This window comes from Phaethon aethereus (assembly GCF_964289735.1).
Source record: "Phaethon aethereus genome assembly, chromosome: 3".
NCBI classification, from domain to species: domain Eukaryota; kingdom Metazoa; phylum Chordata; class Aves; order Phaethontiformes; family Phaethontidae; genus Phaethon; species Phaethon aethereus.
Genome location: NC_138576.1, coordinates 2,793,604 through 2,808,766, shown reverse-complemented (window position 1 = coordinate 2,808,766; position 15,163 = coordinate 2,793,604). Strand labels below are relative to the sequence as shown.

General features: G+C 37.6%; 1 protein-coding gene across 1 annotated transcript in view; it reads right to left on the bottom strand.

Moving 5' to 3' along the window:
- The window catches only part of MSRA (methionine sulfoxide reductase A), a gene marked incomplete at both ends in the record, with an annotated part of 305,267 nt that overhangs the window by 155,845 nt on the left and 134,259 nt on the right, over positions 1 to 15,163 (bottom strand). The window contains one exon of the mRNA XM_081997076.1: positions 938 to 1,057. Coding sequence (XP_081853202.1) covers positions 938 to 1,057 — 120 coding nt within the window. The remainder of the gene's footprint in view (positions 1 to 937; positions 1,058 to 15,163) is intronic.

Below are 15,163 nucleotides of genomic sequence, written 5' to 3'. Positions count from 1 at the left end.
GGGGGTTGTGGCGACGAGGGCGCTGGTCTCTTCTCCCAAGTAACTAGCAATAGGACAAGAGGAAATGGCCTCAAGTTGCGCCAAGGGAGGTTTAGATTGGATAGTAGGAAAAATTTCTTCACCGAGAGGGTGGTCAGGCATTGGAACAGGCTGCCCAGGGAGGTGGTGGAGTCGCCATCTCTGGAAGTGTTCAAAAAACATGTGGATGTGGCACTTCAGGACATGGTTTAGGGAACATGGTGGCGCTGGATTAATGGTTGGACTTGATGATCTTGAAGGTCCTTTCCAATCTAGTGATTCAGTGATTCTGTGATTCTGTGAAATGGCCTCACGTTAGGCCAGGGGAGGTTTAGATTGGATATTAGGAAAAATTCTTCACTGAAAGGGCTATGTCAAGCATTGGAAGAGGCTGCCCAGGAAAGTGGTGGAGTCACCATCCCTGGAGGTATTTAAAAGCCGTGTAGATATGGTGCTTAGGGACACGGTTTAGTGGTGGACTTAGGAGTGCTAGGTTAAGTTGGACTTGATCTTAAGGGTCCTTTCCAACCTAAACGTTTCTATGACTGTATGAAAAAGAAAGAACGTATGCTTTCTGATTTTTTCTCACACTCAGATACAGACAAAAGTAAAATCAAAGCTCATGCTTTTTCTAAGGAATACATTTGCATAATATGAAACAGAATTCATTTCCTGAAGAAATTTTTTTTTTGTTTCCTCAGAATATTTGTAGATACATTAACTCATTAATTATTAGGAAATTACAATGGGATGGACATACCGTATATTTCAGTACAGTTTAGGATGCAAGGCCGGTAATACGGTTGACTAAATACCCAATCTCTTTAGTGGCTGCAGTCACTCATTTTACTCTTCATTGTCACTCATAATTTGATAGGATTCTACTCACAATCCTTATAAACCAAAGAGAAAGACTTACCTGAACAGACCTCTTTGTAGGTAGGATTTGGAGTATAACCTCCTGCATAACCCACTTGAGTGGAGTAGACTCCCTTCTGGCTCCAAAACTTCCGCTCGGCTCCCCAGAAACAGCCCATACCTGAATATGGCAGAAGGTAAATATCGTTATGTCAAAATCTGCTCAATACTAAATCACTCATTTGCACATCAATTGATATAAGGGAAGTAACATCTATAGCCAGCACATGATGGTCAAATGTTTCCCATGATTACGTACAGAGTAACTATACTGAGAAACCCATTCTGCATCAGAGCATAACTCAAATAAAGCTTTATTTATGCATCTGAATATTAACATATCACAGAAGACAAATCCTATAAGGATTCAAAGGCCCAAACAAGGAGAATTCTCATGCACATTAAAAAAAAAAGTTACTTAAAAGGCAATTGTGCTATTTGTACAGCACCATTTTTACTTTAGTTGATTAGCAAGCTGTCACAACACAATAATTTGTATTAATGGCAAACAGTTATTTAATTTTCTGCTTTCAGGCATATGCAGTCTTTTAAGGTGGCAGTAATAATGGATAGAATTATATGCTATACAGGAGGAAAAATGCTTTGGTTTAACAATTTATGCGTGCAGATATTTGATGTTCAGACAACATTTTTGTTAGTCATTCACCCACAATGGCCAATTATCAAAGGAGAGCAGACTGTCAACAGGTGTAAATTAGCAAAACTCTCGTGGTAACAGGAATCAGGCACATTATATGAAAGCCAGGGAGAAGGAACAAACAACATTAATATTCACAATTCTCTGATGGCTTAAATAGTTAAGGGATGTTAGCTACAGTTTGCAGGACTCTCTAAAGCTGAAACATGTGATGTACACTCTAGTACTGTTTAGCTTACCCCTGATTGTGGGCAATGTATTTTCTCTTTCAGTGATAACATACTCCCTTCTATTATTCCCTAACTAAAGCATTTGAAATAAAAAGCAGTAAAAAATAAGCTGAATATTAATTACTCTTAGAAATCAATAATCCATGATGGGTTTTCTATTGATAATATTGCAGATATGATGGGTTAAAAAATTACAGAAATGTTCCCTCAAAGTACAACTAGAAGAGCAAAGCAGTCCCTTCTAGCAGCTACAGTGGCTGACAAAGGCATATTCTTTCTTTGAAACTTCAGAGATTAACTTAAAATTAAAGTTGTAATGCACCAAAAATTACAGAAGCAATGACCCAAATTTCTCCTTCTAATTCAGGTGCTCAAGAAAGCCACACAAATTAGGAGCCGAGCCTACTCCTGGAGACCATGGAAAGAGGCAGGCATTTCCTGAAGTCAATTCAGCCCACAGAAGACAAAAATTGCTGATCAAATTACAGTCATTCTTCCTTGACTAGACACAAGGACCAAACCTAAAAATATAGACCTATAGTGTATGGCTATTAGACTTGTGTTCCTCTGCTAAATTAGGCTAGTGGCAAAATGTTGTAGGACCTCTCTTGAAATTCCCTCACTGTTTTGCAGAAAGAACAATCAATAATTCCTATCTGAGAAATTTTACAGTCACTCACGCATCACCTATCTAATGGTGATTTAAACTAGACTTTATTTCTATACCTGATGTCATTATTTTATCTCAATTAAGTCTGAGAAGTTCTCCAATAATTATGCCCCTACAGCTAGTCAATTGATATAGGGTGAGACAGTTTTTACACATCACTCTGCCTATGTTGCATGGTACAAACAGCACCTGTGGTCCCGCCATTGTCCAAATCAAGAGTGTAACTAGAGAACATCAGCAGTCCCTGATGGTCAGGTCTCCTTCTCACAGAAGTCAGAGCGTGCATAACAGGGACAGTGTTTTGCCCAAGTCTCATCCCAACAGTCGGGTCACAGATGAGAGGGAGCCTAGAGAAGTGGGCTGGGAAGTGCTCTTTGGTCTATTGTGAAGACAGCCTTTCAGCACAATTCTTTAGACACAGCCTTTGAGTCTTTAACAAAGTAATTGCTTAGAAGTATATTTTTATCTAGGTTTCTGCAAACGTACATGTAAAACTGTGAACACAGGTATGTCTGCAAGTTCATTGTAAAAATACCACATGCACCCAAAATTCCTGTCACAACACATTGGAGTGATGTGAACGCAGGCAATGCTCATTAAAACAATACTTTAACACAGAGGGTATGCAAATTCTTGACTCTTTTACACTGGGCGGGCCTATGGTAACAAAGTTTAGAAGCAAACACAAGCATACACAGCTTGGGGTGGGAGGGAAAATTTCTATTAAAATAAAACCCTTGAGCTTCATCATTCCTGCCTGCAGTTCTTTATTGCTCATGCACATCTGAGATGTTGACGACGTCTTCATACTGCTTTATCCATGAGGACATTTTGGAGGCATTACATAATTAGACTGTGATGAAGCACCTATTTGAAAAGTGCATCTGATTTTGCTAAAGTCAACACAGAAAACATCATTTTTAAAAATCATGACTGGGACAACTGTTTAATTATGTGAAAGGCCTATTGTATATCAAATCTATCATGGGTTCCAAAAAGAAGATATTTCCATTCCATTGCAAGAAAGTGAAAAATTAGGAACGCAGCTTTTCCATAGCCATCCAGTCTGCTCTAATAGACTTTGTTCCTTCTGACAACCACAATTTACTCTGTCAACAAAAGAAAATTTTATTAGATATGCAACCCTAAAAGAGGAAGAAGACAGGATCCACTTAAATCTCATCTATCTTAAATTTAGACATTCAACTACACACACTGCCCAGCTATTCTGCTTATTTTTTTAGGACTGTCTAAACTTGGTGGTCTCAGAATTCATTAGGTTCTCTCTACTTCTCATGACAGTGTTCACCTAAACCTATTCTCCTGAAAAAACAGGCACCTCTCAGTAGTCTTCTGGTAGTTGGATTTAGGCAGAGAGCAGAAAAGGGCATCAGAACTCACACTGAAGTGGGGAGACTTAGGCTACATTACACTGCTTCCAACGGTGCCTTTAATTTGTTTTGTGGGTTGTTTGTTACATCCTAAGTCTGTATCTGTATCTATATCTGTATGCAAAGCACAGAAAATAAAATTCAGTCAAACACTAACATTTCAGTGCTGTGCATCCTTAATATTAAAAGGGAAGTTTGAGCTCCAGCTCCCTAAAATCCCAGCTGGTTTTGCAGCAGGTGATGCCGAAACCCTTGCAGAAAGGACTCTGTAGCAAATTTATCAAACTAACATGGGTTAGGCAAGCATGCTGAGTGAGTGGTGAATGAGCTCTTCCATCTATGCCAAGGAATACTACAGACCCAAAATTTTTCCCACAACATATTCCTAGGCCTACACCTGAGTCCAAATGAGCAATCCAAAATTAAGGACACAACCGAAATTCAGGTTTGAGTTCAGATATAGGCCCAACTACAAATACAAAGTAGAAATGCTCATTCTTTTCCTATTTATTTCAAGAATATTAATGTTCAATAAATCCCTAACTGCACTGTCTGAAATTACTGATCATCAGGGTAGTGGTCACTGACTCTCCTTGATCAATAACTATTATTTAGGATTCTCCCATTGATAGCCCTCTCTGACCTGTTCTTTTGACCTAGTGACCTACATCCTCATCATGCTTGCTTTCACTTTTTCTTCTCTCTAAGTAGTTTATGTCTGAATTCATTCTGCTCTCTTTCTTCTGAGAGACAGACATTTTATTCTCTTGGTGAACTATTCTCATCATTTCTCAAGTACGCTGGCACCTTGCACAAACAATAACTCCTCACATCTACGAGAACAGATAAAATTGAAATCTTTGTCATAATAAAACAACCTGCTAGTAAAGGGACATAATTTACAACAATACAATACTAAATTGCTTTCCACAGTATTAATACATTCAGCAGTTGATGTTTGTTATTCTGCTAAAGTGGTGCCATGTTCTACAGAGAAACTGTCAAAGGGGAGAAATATTAACAATAAAACCCCACATAATATTGTGGAGTTAAGACACATCAGCTCATGGAATGCCCGTTCTTCAGAGCACTGGCTGCTTTAAGCCATGTTTAACATGAACAACGATTACTAAAATAGGGAAATAATCTCAGTTCAAGAATTCATATGCTCTCGTACTACAAAAAAGTTTACTTTCCCTAATTATTACTACTCTAGTAAGAAAACTGAAGAATATATTAAAACTGAAGAAAATAATTAAAATAATTAAAATAAATAATTAAATAAAACTCAGAGGAAAAAAACAGTAGGAAAAGAAACATAAAAGCAAGATAAGCCACCCATATTACAATTTGAAACTAGAAAACATGAATGTGATTTTAAACTATTCATTAAATAATTTGCATAATCCCCAGTACTGCTGAAGTAAGTGCAGCTTTAGAGTTAGATAGAGAGCTTCTGGAGGCATTCCTAAGAGAAAGGAAAAGAAAGAAATACTGGGGAACATACTCATGTTCCCAGGAAAAAGTATTATTTGAACATAATGAGTATTGCAGAAAAGTGTTTAAGCATTGAAGATATTTGTCACTTTTTAATTGCTAATTTGTAAAGCAAAAGCTATTTTTTTAGTGATGGGTTTTGACTGACTCTTAATTGGAATTTCAAAAGGCATTTAAAGATTTTTTGCTTTTGAACTTCAAAACCAAACAGATTCAAATGGCAATCTTTAAAGGTTCATTCATCCCTATAAATAATATTAATCATACAATTTGGGAATAAATGCTAGTACCTCTATTAATTTCTAGTATCCACATTTTCTCAAGCTATTCTCTTGATATTATCCATACACATACATATCTTCTGAACAACTTTTTTTGTACACAGCCTTATGCTCAGCCAAGGAACATGTGTTTCCATAGGCAACCCAGTTCATTTCCGTATTTGTAAAAAATAGCATAAGCTGAAGTATTTTTCTAAAATAATGAAAGCAAAGTGTTACTCTGATAAGAGAGAGAAGCATCCTATTGTTAGAGATAATCTGTAATAATTTTGGAATATTCACAGAGCAGAATCGAACCCCAGGTGTTTACTTTCTAGTGAGATGAATAGCTTTACAGATTACATTAACCATATTGACTAGGTCTCCATTGACTGCAACAGGAGCTCATACATTCAGGGATTAATTTATTTGCCTAAACAGAGATATCCAGGGTCATCTGAGATGCCTTCGGATATCCAAGACATGTATCTACACAAGGCTGACATAAATGACACTGGACTCGGGAGAGACCTGTGCTCTTCTTGAAAAGCATCCTGAGGCCAGGCAAAATGCTCCTGGACATCTCAAATGTAACTATTTGCATATTTTAAGGCAAGAGGAACAAGCTCATACCCCATATGCAGACATTATAAAAACCTGAAAGTCTCTGAATCTGCAGTTAAACCAAATCCCCCAAAATACAGCAATATGTGTCTGAAAGTTGCCTATTTCTCTTCCACAGCTATAAAAATTCTAGCATGGCTAGTTGAGTTGTAGAATTCTATGCTACAGCATAAGCTAGATGAATCCTAAGTAAAAAAGAACAAAACAAAGTTTTCTATCCTCATAATAATGTTTGTAGCTTGCAATATTGTTAGAGTCTTTATTTCATGTACTGCATGCAATAGCCATCACGCAGAACCAAAAGACAGACTGGAAAACTTGTTTGAAAATTATGCAACATTCAAGAGGTGTTCTTACTCGTACAAGAAACTGCATGATCCTGCAAAGGTAACCTTTACTCACCTTCATTTTGATCCCATTCTTCCAACGTCTGTTCCTATCGCATCTTTGAATAATACTCATTTTCTATGCAAGTTCCCTGATAAATTCCTATTTATGATTCCATGATGTAAATCAGCAGAAGCAGTACATTTGCATTAGCAGGGCATTCCTGATCCAAACTAAAAGCTCACAAGATGCACCCATTCTGTACTAATTAAAGTCTATTAAGTTCTGAACTCAATAGTTGCTAAAAGAGGCTGATACTTCAGGGACTCTCAGCTTTCCATTTAGAGAAACTCACAGCAGGTGTTATCATTTTTATATACTGGCTAATTTTCATATTTTCTCTAAAACATGTACATGTATACAGTATGTACATTTGTGGAGTTTTTTTTTTAATTCCTTTGTCCTTTACCTTTGTGGTATATCCTTCTCCACTGGGCATCAGGTGCATACACAACCTGACTCTGCCTGACTACACAACGACCTTTTGCTCCTGCCAGTTTTATTTACAAGCGTTCTCTCTTCCCTGCCCTCCCAGCAGCCCAACAGGACATCCAGAAGACTCTTTTTGTCATATTCTGAAGAATGAATGCATTATTTCATTGGCATGTCAAATCTTTTCTGGCCCACTGCCTGCAATCCCTACACCCACACTTCAAGGCACTTTTCCATGCAGCAGATTAAGAAGCTGTTTCAATGCCAGGTTGATAGCAATGCTTCACTGCAGAACATGAACTGCAAAGGAGATGGATCCTGCTCCTCCTTCTGTTAACTGGATTTTAGAATGTATGATTCCACTAAGTAGAGGAAAATGCCAGTTTTAAATATACACTCAGAAAAATAAAACGTGCTGGTACGCTGCAAGAACAGAAAGCAACGTGCCCTGGAAACCTCTTCCCTAATCCCAGACCAGAGTAAGTAGTGGGACAGGATCTACCCAAAGCTCAGGAGCACACTAAACAGAGGAGACCAGATCTTGTGCCAGCTTATGTTCTGAAACCCTAGAAACAATGATGCTGCCAGCTGCTCAAATGCTGCACTACCCAGCCAAAAGTAGCTGGGGGCACAGGCTGCTCCTATACATTGAAGCAGTAAAGGACAGCCAACAGTACATCCTGCTGGCCTACCTCAGTGCATCTTGCTCTAGCCAGCATCTCTCTGGGAGCTGAAGACACAGCTGCCAGTACTCCTGCTTCTCTTGGCCAGTATGGACTTGGCCCAAATTTTGAATACGATTTATTTAGAAACCTCTATAAAATCTGCAGAAGGAAATGCTCAGCTGCTTTGAACTGAAATGTGGTTTTTTCCCCAATTGGAAAGAATAAATTGAACCTCAGCAAGTTATATATATATATATATATATATATATATAAAATATCTATATTAAAATAATACATATATAATATATATTTTATATAATTATTAAAATTATATATATAATAATGAGGATTTCGTACATTTCCGCCAAATACTGAGTGTGATTGGCATTCTTCTCTTTAAAAAATTGGGTAGAGCAGTTGGTACAGCTGATTGATTTAAGTCAGTCCAAGTACTGATATTTCTAAGTACTGAGCCAAAGAGATCTTTATGCTTTGTGCTCTGAAGCTGTGGAGACCATTAATTTTTAGTACTGTACAGGCTGAAGGGGGTATCTTGGCTTCGCCAGCAAAGGTCAGGATGAGACCCTGGTAGGCACCATCGTGTTCCCTCCTCCAAAGAGAAGATGGGTAAGCAGGCAACAAGGAAGATGTGATGGGACCCAGCAGATCTCCCAGTTTGGACAATCAGAAGATCAGGACATCCTGGCAACACGGGAGGACATCTAGCCTGTATCGAGCCTATACACAGTCGTTGTACACCTGGTTACAATAATGTTTTTTGACTTTATGTAACTCAATAGCACCATGCTTCCACACAGTTAAATTTTGTTCTCTACAGGGAAATATGCCAGTCTTTTTGGCTTCACTGTGATTGTGGACACAATTCCAAAAGTATATCCAGAGTCACATGTAAAGTAAGTGAATGCAGCTTTGTTGAACACTTTCGTACTGCCTGTGCACTTACACAACTAATATGGGCCTGAGAATCTAAAATTATCAAAGCCATGTCCTCATAAGAATCAAGATAAAAATACAGCATGGATTACCTCAGAGTCTTTGTTAAGAATTTTTTTCAAATTTTTTTTGAAAGAATCCAGATTCAGATTGCAATGCAATATCATCTTTTAGATAACACTGTAATATGTAGGGTGCTTTGGTGAGCCATCTGGATGTACATAGGATTAATGCTATCAATCAGGATTTTTAAAAAAATTGTATTATTGATGTTTTAGGGGTCTAACATGCAGCAACCACAGAATATTTGAGCAATCACAGAATATTTGAGATTACTGGAAAACAATCAACGAAGAAATGGTTGGGAGGAATATTAAAAAAAAATGAAATGGAGAACAAGCTCAGCTGAAAGAAGTAAAACTCCTGATGACAGATGGCATTAAGCGGATGATCTTCCTAGATAAGCGTTGGCTCTAATGCTACAACAGGGTTGATAAATATGTTGAACAGCTTGCCTGGGGCAAGTCAAACAAAGCCCTCGGCAAGAAATTTAAAATGCAGTTTGCCTAACAGAGCAACTAAAGAGGAATTTCTTGGCTCACCATTTTGCCAAGATATGTTCCGTTCACACTGCATGAATTCCCAGAGAAACTGTTGGGTTTGCTTCTTTTTCCATAGGAGAAGCAGAAGCCTCATGTTCATTCAAATTAACAAATGCCCAGGCAATTCATTTATGCCTGTATGGTAGCTGCTGACATTCAAAGTGCGTGTGGCACATGTTTGTGTATGTATGTATGTTTGTATAAAATCTGCACAACAGATTAGAATTATTGTAAGAGAAAAAGCAGACTATCATAATAGAAAAGGAATATTTTACTGTCAAGAGAAAAACTGCCATGTTCTCAGCACAAAAATATGCATAACGTCATAAGTATGGTTTCTGAAAAACCTTATAAGACAACAGCATTAAAACTGGGAAAAGCAATAGAGAAATAGGTAGATAGAAAATTATTCTTAAAATGCGTTTACTCAATCCATCATAAATGCATGTTATGAGTTTTAAATAAAATAAAATCAACGGGATTTAAATAAATCTGAAGCCAATATCAAGAATGTTAATAAGGCACAAACCACAGTTGCTCTAAACCTCACAGTTAGAGTACAAGAGGTTTCAGATATTCCTATTTAAATGCAATTTTGATATTAACCAGCAGAGAGCAGGTATATACCCAGGTCAGTGTATTAAAATACTTTCAAAGATGGCCTTATTCACTGCCTCACTACTCTTTCCCCACCAAATAAGCAGGAATATTTAAACCAATTTTATCCTGAGGGTCAACAAAGCTGTTCTCTGGTGAATCTACATAATAAGAAAATTCCATCATGAAAATCCTGTGTTGGAAAATCGCTTGTCTCTAATTTCCAGAAACTGGAAGATACAGCCCAAAAAATCTTTTATGCTTATCTGGAAGGTTGTCATCACACACTGGAAAAAGAATATGTAAAAGCAGCAGAGGCCAAACTTTCTGACCTTTGGGAGATGCACCAGAATGTCCCTGTATCCATGACACATACCTCCACCTGGCAGAGCTGGCAGGACAGCTGTGCAACATAACCTCCACCTGTGAGATGCACCTGAACTGTCCAGAAGTTCATCTTGGGTCTAAATAATCAGAACCAACACTGTGAATTGGTCCTAAAAGTGAGTAGGGAAAGAACTAGATCTTGCACGAGTGAAGAAAGCCTCTTCCGCAGCTCTGCCTGTTTCTGCAGTCTTGGGATACAGGCTTTATTCCTAATCACTGTTCTGCATCAGTCACACTCGGCATTTTCTTAATTAGGAGAGAAAGGTTAAAAGGAGTTGGAAGATGGGCAGGGTTCATTAGGCCCAAACATGTACATACAGTTCACAGGCTTCACTTCCCAGCTCCCAACAGGACACCGGTGTGGGAATATGCCGTATAGGAGGAAGCCTGGGCAGCAGATATTTGGGTCTGGGGAACCATGTTTTCTGCCTCCCATCGAAAGCAAATACTTAAATAGTTATTCACATATATTTAGCTCCTTTCATCCAAAAACACCAAAGCATTCTGCACACAATAATTAAGCCTCACATGAACCTTAATTTATGAATTATTACTTTAAGTGCTCCACAACTGAGGTATGAGTAGTCCCAAAGCAAAGCGAAGAATACGTTTTGGAAAAACACCAAAGGATCCCAGCTAACAGGTCTTTGTTTAAAATATCTCTTTTTCATGCTATGACTATTGGGTGATAGAAACATCACTTGATAAAACTACGTATTTTCTAACTTTTTCCTTCCCATATATCGGTTGGGTTGTATTCTTCAGTAAAACTTTGTCCAGATAAAATGTAGCAACTTTCATCTTACTCATCTTCTGTCAGTGGAATATAGCTGCAATATAGTAATGTGGAAAATAAGACAAAATAAAGAACTGCTTCCAAAAATACAGAAAATATGTAGGAACGTTGTGAGTGCTTTAACATGTTGAGCCAGATATACCAAGTGGTGATCTTGCTATTTGTTAGTTTGAGGATAGAACCAGTCAAGATTAGGCATGGGAGAAATCAAAAATGTTTAACAATAAATAGAGAATTCATCCAAAAAATAGTTCAATGTCTTACTCCTGAAATTTTTCATCTTATAAAAGTTTATTTTGATCTTTGATCTAGTTTCATTCATGAAATAAAACTAATTCTACTTACTTGGTATTGTATAAGTAATTGATTCCATTATATTTAGACAGGTGTAGAACTGGGAAAAATGAGATGAGAAGTTTCGAGAATTCAAGCCTGAATGCATACTGTAAAAGATTTTCTCTCTGAGGCTTGTTTCTATCATTAGTGGTATTGTTATTTTCAAAACCACAGCACATGAAAGACTTCGTCACACACTTGAATTCCATTGTGCTGAGTTCTGGGTACAAATGCAGAACAAAAGAGCAACCTCCCCAAAAGTTTAGTTTTCTATTTACAGAGCCATTCATATCTGTGCATTCCATAAAGAGAACTGTCAAAAATTGTACAATTCAGGAACTGGAAACCAATAAATACCTGTTTTCTTTCATGTTTGGGGATTTGGGAATGCAACTGAGTGAATGCTTATGGCTGGGAACTATAGCGCATCGTTTTCCACAAACGACTGGATCACATACAAAGCAATATTGCATGGCACCAGAAATGGAAATGACCCACAGAAAAAAAGTGCTATTCACAAAGTAAGAACAATCAGTCCTTAAGTGCAAAATATTTGGATTGAAATTGCATGTCTTTCATATCTAATCAATTAAAGAGCAGACTTAAGAAGTAGTGTAGGGACCTGATTTTTCTTGGCCACAAGATTATGACTGAAATGTCCCAAGGACACAAAAAAAAAAAAAAAGGTCGGGTTTTATGGTCAAAATTCCAACTCCTTCAACTATTCACTCTTTTTAATTTCTCTTACAAAATAAAGTATCGGATCAATTAAAAAGTGATGATTATGAAGAAGCATCAGAAGCTCTTTGCACACCTCTGAAATGACAAAAAATGGAACCAAATCTTAATCTGAATTAACACAGTAGAATGTCCAAGGATACAGTCAATAAAGAATAAATTATGCCAGCTTGTGCACAGATAAATTCAGTCTAGCCACTTTTCTATCTCCTTTGAAGAAGGGAGTAGTTTCTTAATATATTACGTTTCAAAAGTCTTAGGGATAAAAAGAACCTCTGGTACAATAATATGTGAAAGAGACTGAGATAGAGCTACATGGTCCTATCATCAACCTGATTATTTGCTTCATTGCAAAGCATCACATCTTTAGTTCAGTCATTGATTTGAGGCTTTCAAATCATTTTGTGATCTTCCTTTGCTCTAAGCATTCCAACATTTTGCAGAGATTCATTTTAGATCATCCTCGGTCATTTGACACACTTTAGTGCTCTGCTACTCAAGTAGAACTTGATGTACACATAAAATAAGAGATGTCATCAGGGCTGTGTAATCCATTTGATTCTCTTGAAACTGTATCTTTCATATAAATTCATCTCTGCAATAATAGCGAAGCCTTGTGAAAATCTCTGTAATCTCTCGGCAACCTTAGGGAGCTCAGAATATACAGAAGCAAACCAAAATATATTCTACTAATATAAAAGCAAAGCACCACAAACATTTTGTTACCAGCAAAATAAGAACCACATATAGGGCTATGCTGCAGAAAATAGTAACTTGTTTACAAAGTTTGTTTACTGCAAGGAATAGAAATCTTACCTTTTCTTTCGTTGTTGATAATTATTGCTAAGTTAAATTAACTGCCATAGACACATTCAGAAAAAGTAATCTCATATTACTTATTTTATTTATAACCTTAGATTTTAGACAACAATCGAAAGCTGTAGGCACCCTGACAATTATTTAAACTTACAATCTGTAATTGCTCAGGAGCAAAAAATAATTACATTCAAATAACAAGCCAATTCAACAAGAAGCCCTTTAGTCCTCCTTTCCTCAGCTCCACAGAAACATACCCTTGACCCTCTTCCAATAAAAGCCCAAACTAATAAATGCCTTCTAAGTGTACCTAGAAGATCATTAAAATTAATCTATTTTGAACCACAGCTGTCCTTAATGGAAATACCAAATTTCCAAGAGTTATTTTCTCATCTGTTAGTAGCCAATAAAATTATGGTACATTCTCACTTGCAGAAAATAGTAACTCTTTCCTATCCACCCCCAAAAAGACAATTACTCCAGAAAATACCAGAGAAGGTTGTTATAGAAAAACTAATTTATATCCAGAGGAACAGACAGAAGCCAAATAGATACGTGATCAGTCATTCACCATTTTATGCAGTACTTAATGTGCACTCATTTCCAAAAACCATGGTATGTCTCTGTTGAAAATAAAGTATCTATAATAAATGCTGAGGCAGAGTGTCTGCGCTGCATTGATGGCTCAGCAAAGGAATTGCCATTATGCACGGAGATGTCCATGACCTGCTCACTCTCCAACCCCCAAGGTTTTCTTAGACATCCTCTAAATGTCCTGTGCTCTCTGGCCTGGCAGGATATTAAGCTAGAGGGCATCATGAGGCACAGACCCTCTGGCTGTCTTAAGGGTTGTAGAAGCATGCTCTTGCTTAAATAAATAGCCTCTCTAACCTTGAAACTGGCTTTTGGGAGAGCCTCATAATGTGTTATAGACATAGACACTATCACTTGTTAAAGAAGCACCATGATAGCTGCACAGCACCCTTCTAAAGTGGAAATACCCATCTTCATGAAGTTGGATGTGGCCATTGTATAGCAACTCTTTGAACAAACGAAGATATACTTGTTTTTGTATGCAGCAGAATTTTTCTCTTTCTTCACAGGCTTTGAATCAGGAATTTTTTTTTAAAAAAAAGCAATGCAATATGTATTACTGTGACTAATGCATTTCAGAATAATGCAATAGTCATAAGCGATACACGACAGACAAGCCTGAGATGCAACAGAGTGAACACTGAAGCATATAATAAATTAGCTTATACAAACCATGGTCAGAGATCCTTGTATGAATGTATTTGGAATAACTGTAGCTATCCAAGCAGGCTTGGATAACTCCTGTACCGCAGCCATAGAGACAGAGCTGTGCTGCCCCAGGGTGGAAGCAGTAAGAGGTCCCTCCATGCTAGGCGTTCAGCCCACCTGCTTTCCAAGCACAGAGGCACAGACATCTCTCATATCCGTGCCAAGATAGATGTGCATCCAGAAAAAGCTGTTGCCTATTTTACAGCATTCACTGTGCAATCAGTTGTTTTGCCTCCTCTGGGGTTTTAGGGGTTTTTTTTTAACATGCAACTTCAAAGCAGGTCAAGTGCAATTACTAGAATGCATATCAACTTTGCAAAACTTGCCCAACTTCATTGTCCAGCACAGGAAGATTCACATGCATCTTTAATTTATTATTTCTCATTACAAATCTTTCTCAACAGGGAGCTAATGACAACTGTGGCTTGCATATGCATGGTTTTCAACACCATTTTCAGCAATGACTCCTGTATTTTCAAATCAGCACACGGGTTCTAGCTATGCGACTCCCCACAACTTCTATTAATAATAGAACAGCAGTCTGATAGATGATATACACACGTGATACATGTGACCTATGACATACAACATATGGCATAATAGGGATCCATCTCACACTTGACAACAGCAGGCACTCAGGGAAGAATAAGAAAAGGACAAATATGCACGATACTTGCCGGTACTATGGTCCTAGTCTCTGACTTTTGCAGGATTTTCTGAGCCTGCTGTGGTTTGAATAACTCTCAGTGGATCTCTCTTCCAGCTATTTCTCCTGGCCCCATTTCAACCTGAGCAATCTTCCTTATGCAGCAAATCCTTTGGCAAGGAGACCAACAGTCTTTTATTTTATTCCAGCTTTTCTAATTTATTTTGAAATTGGCTCCT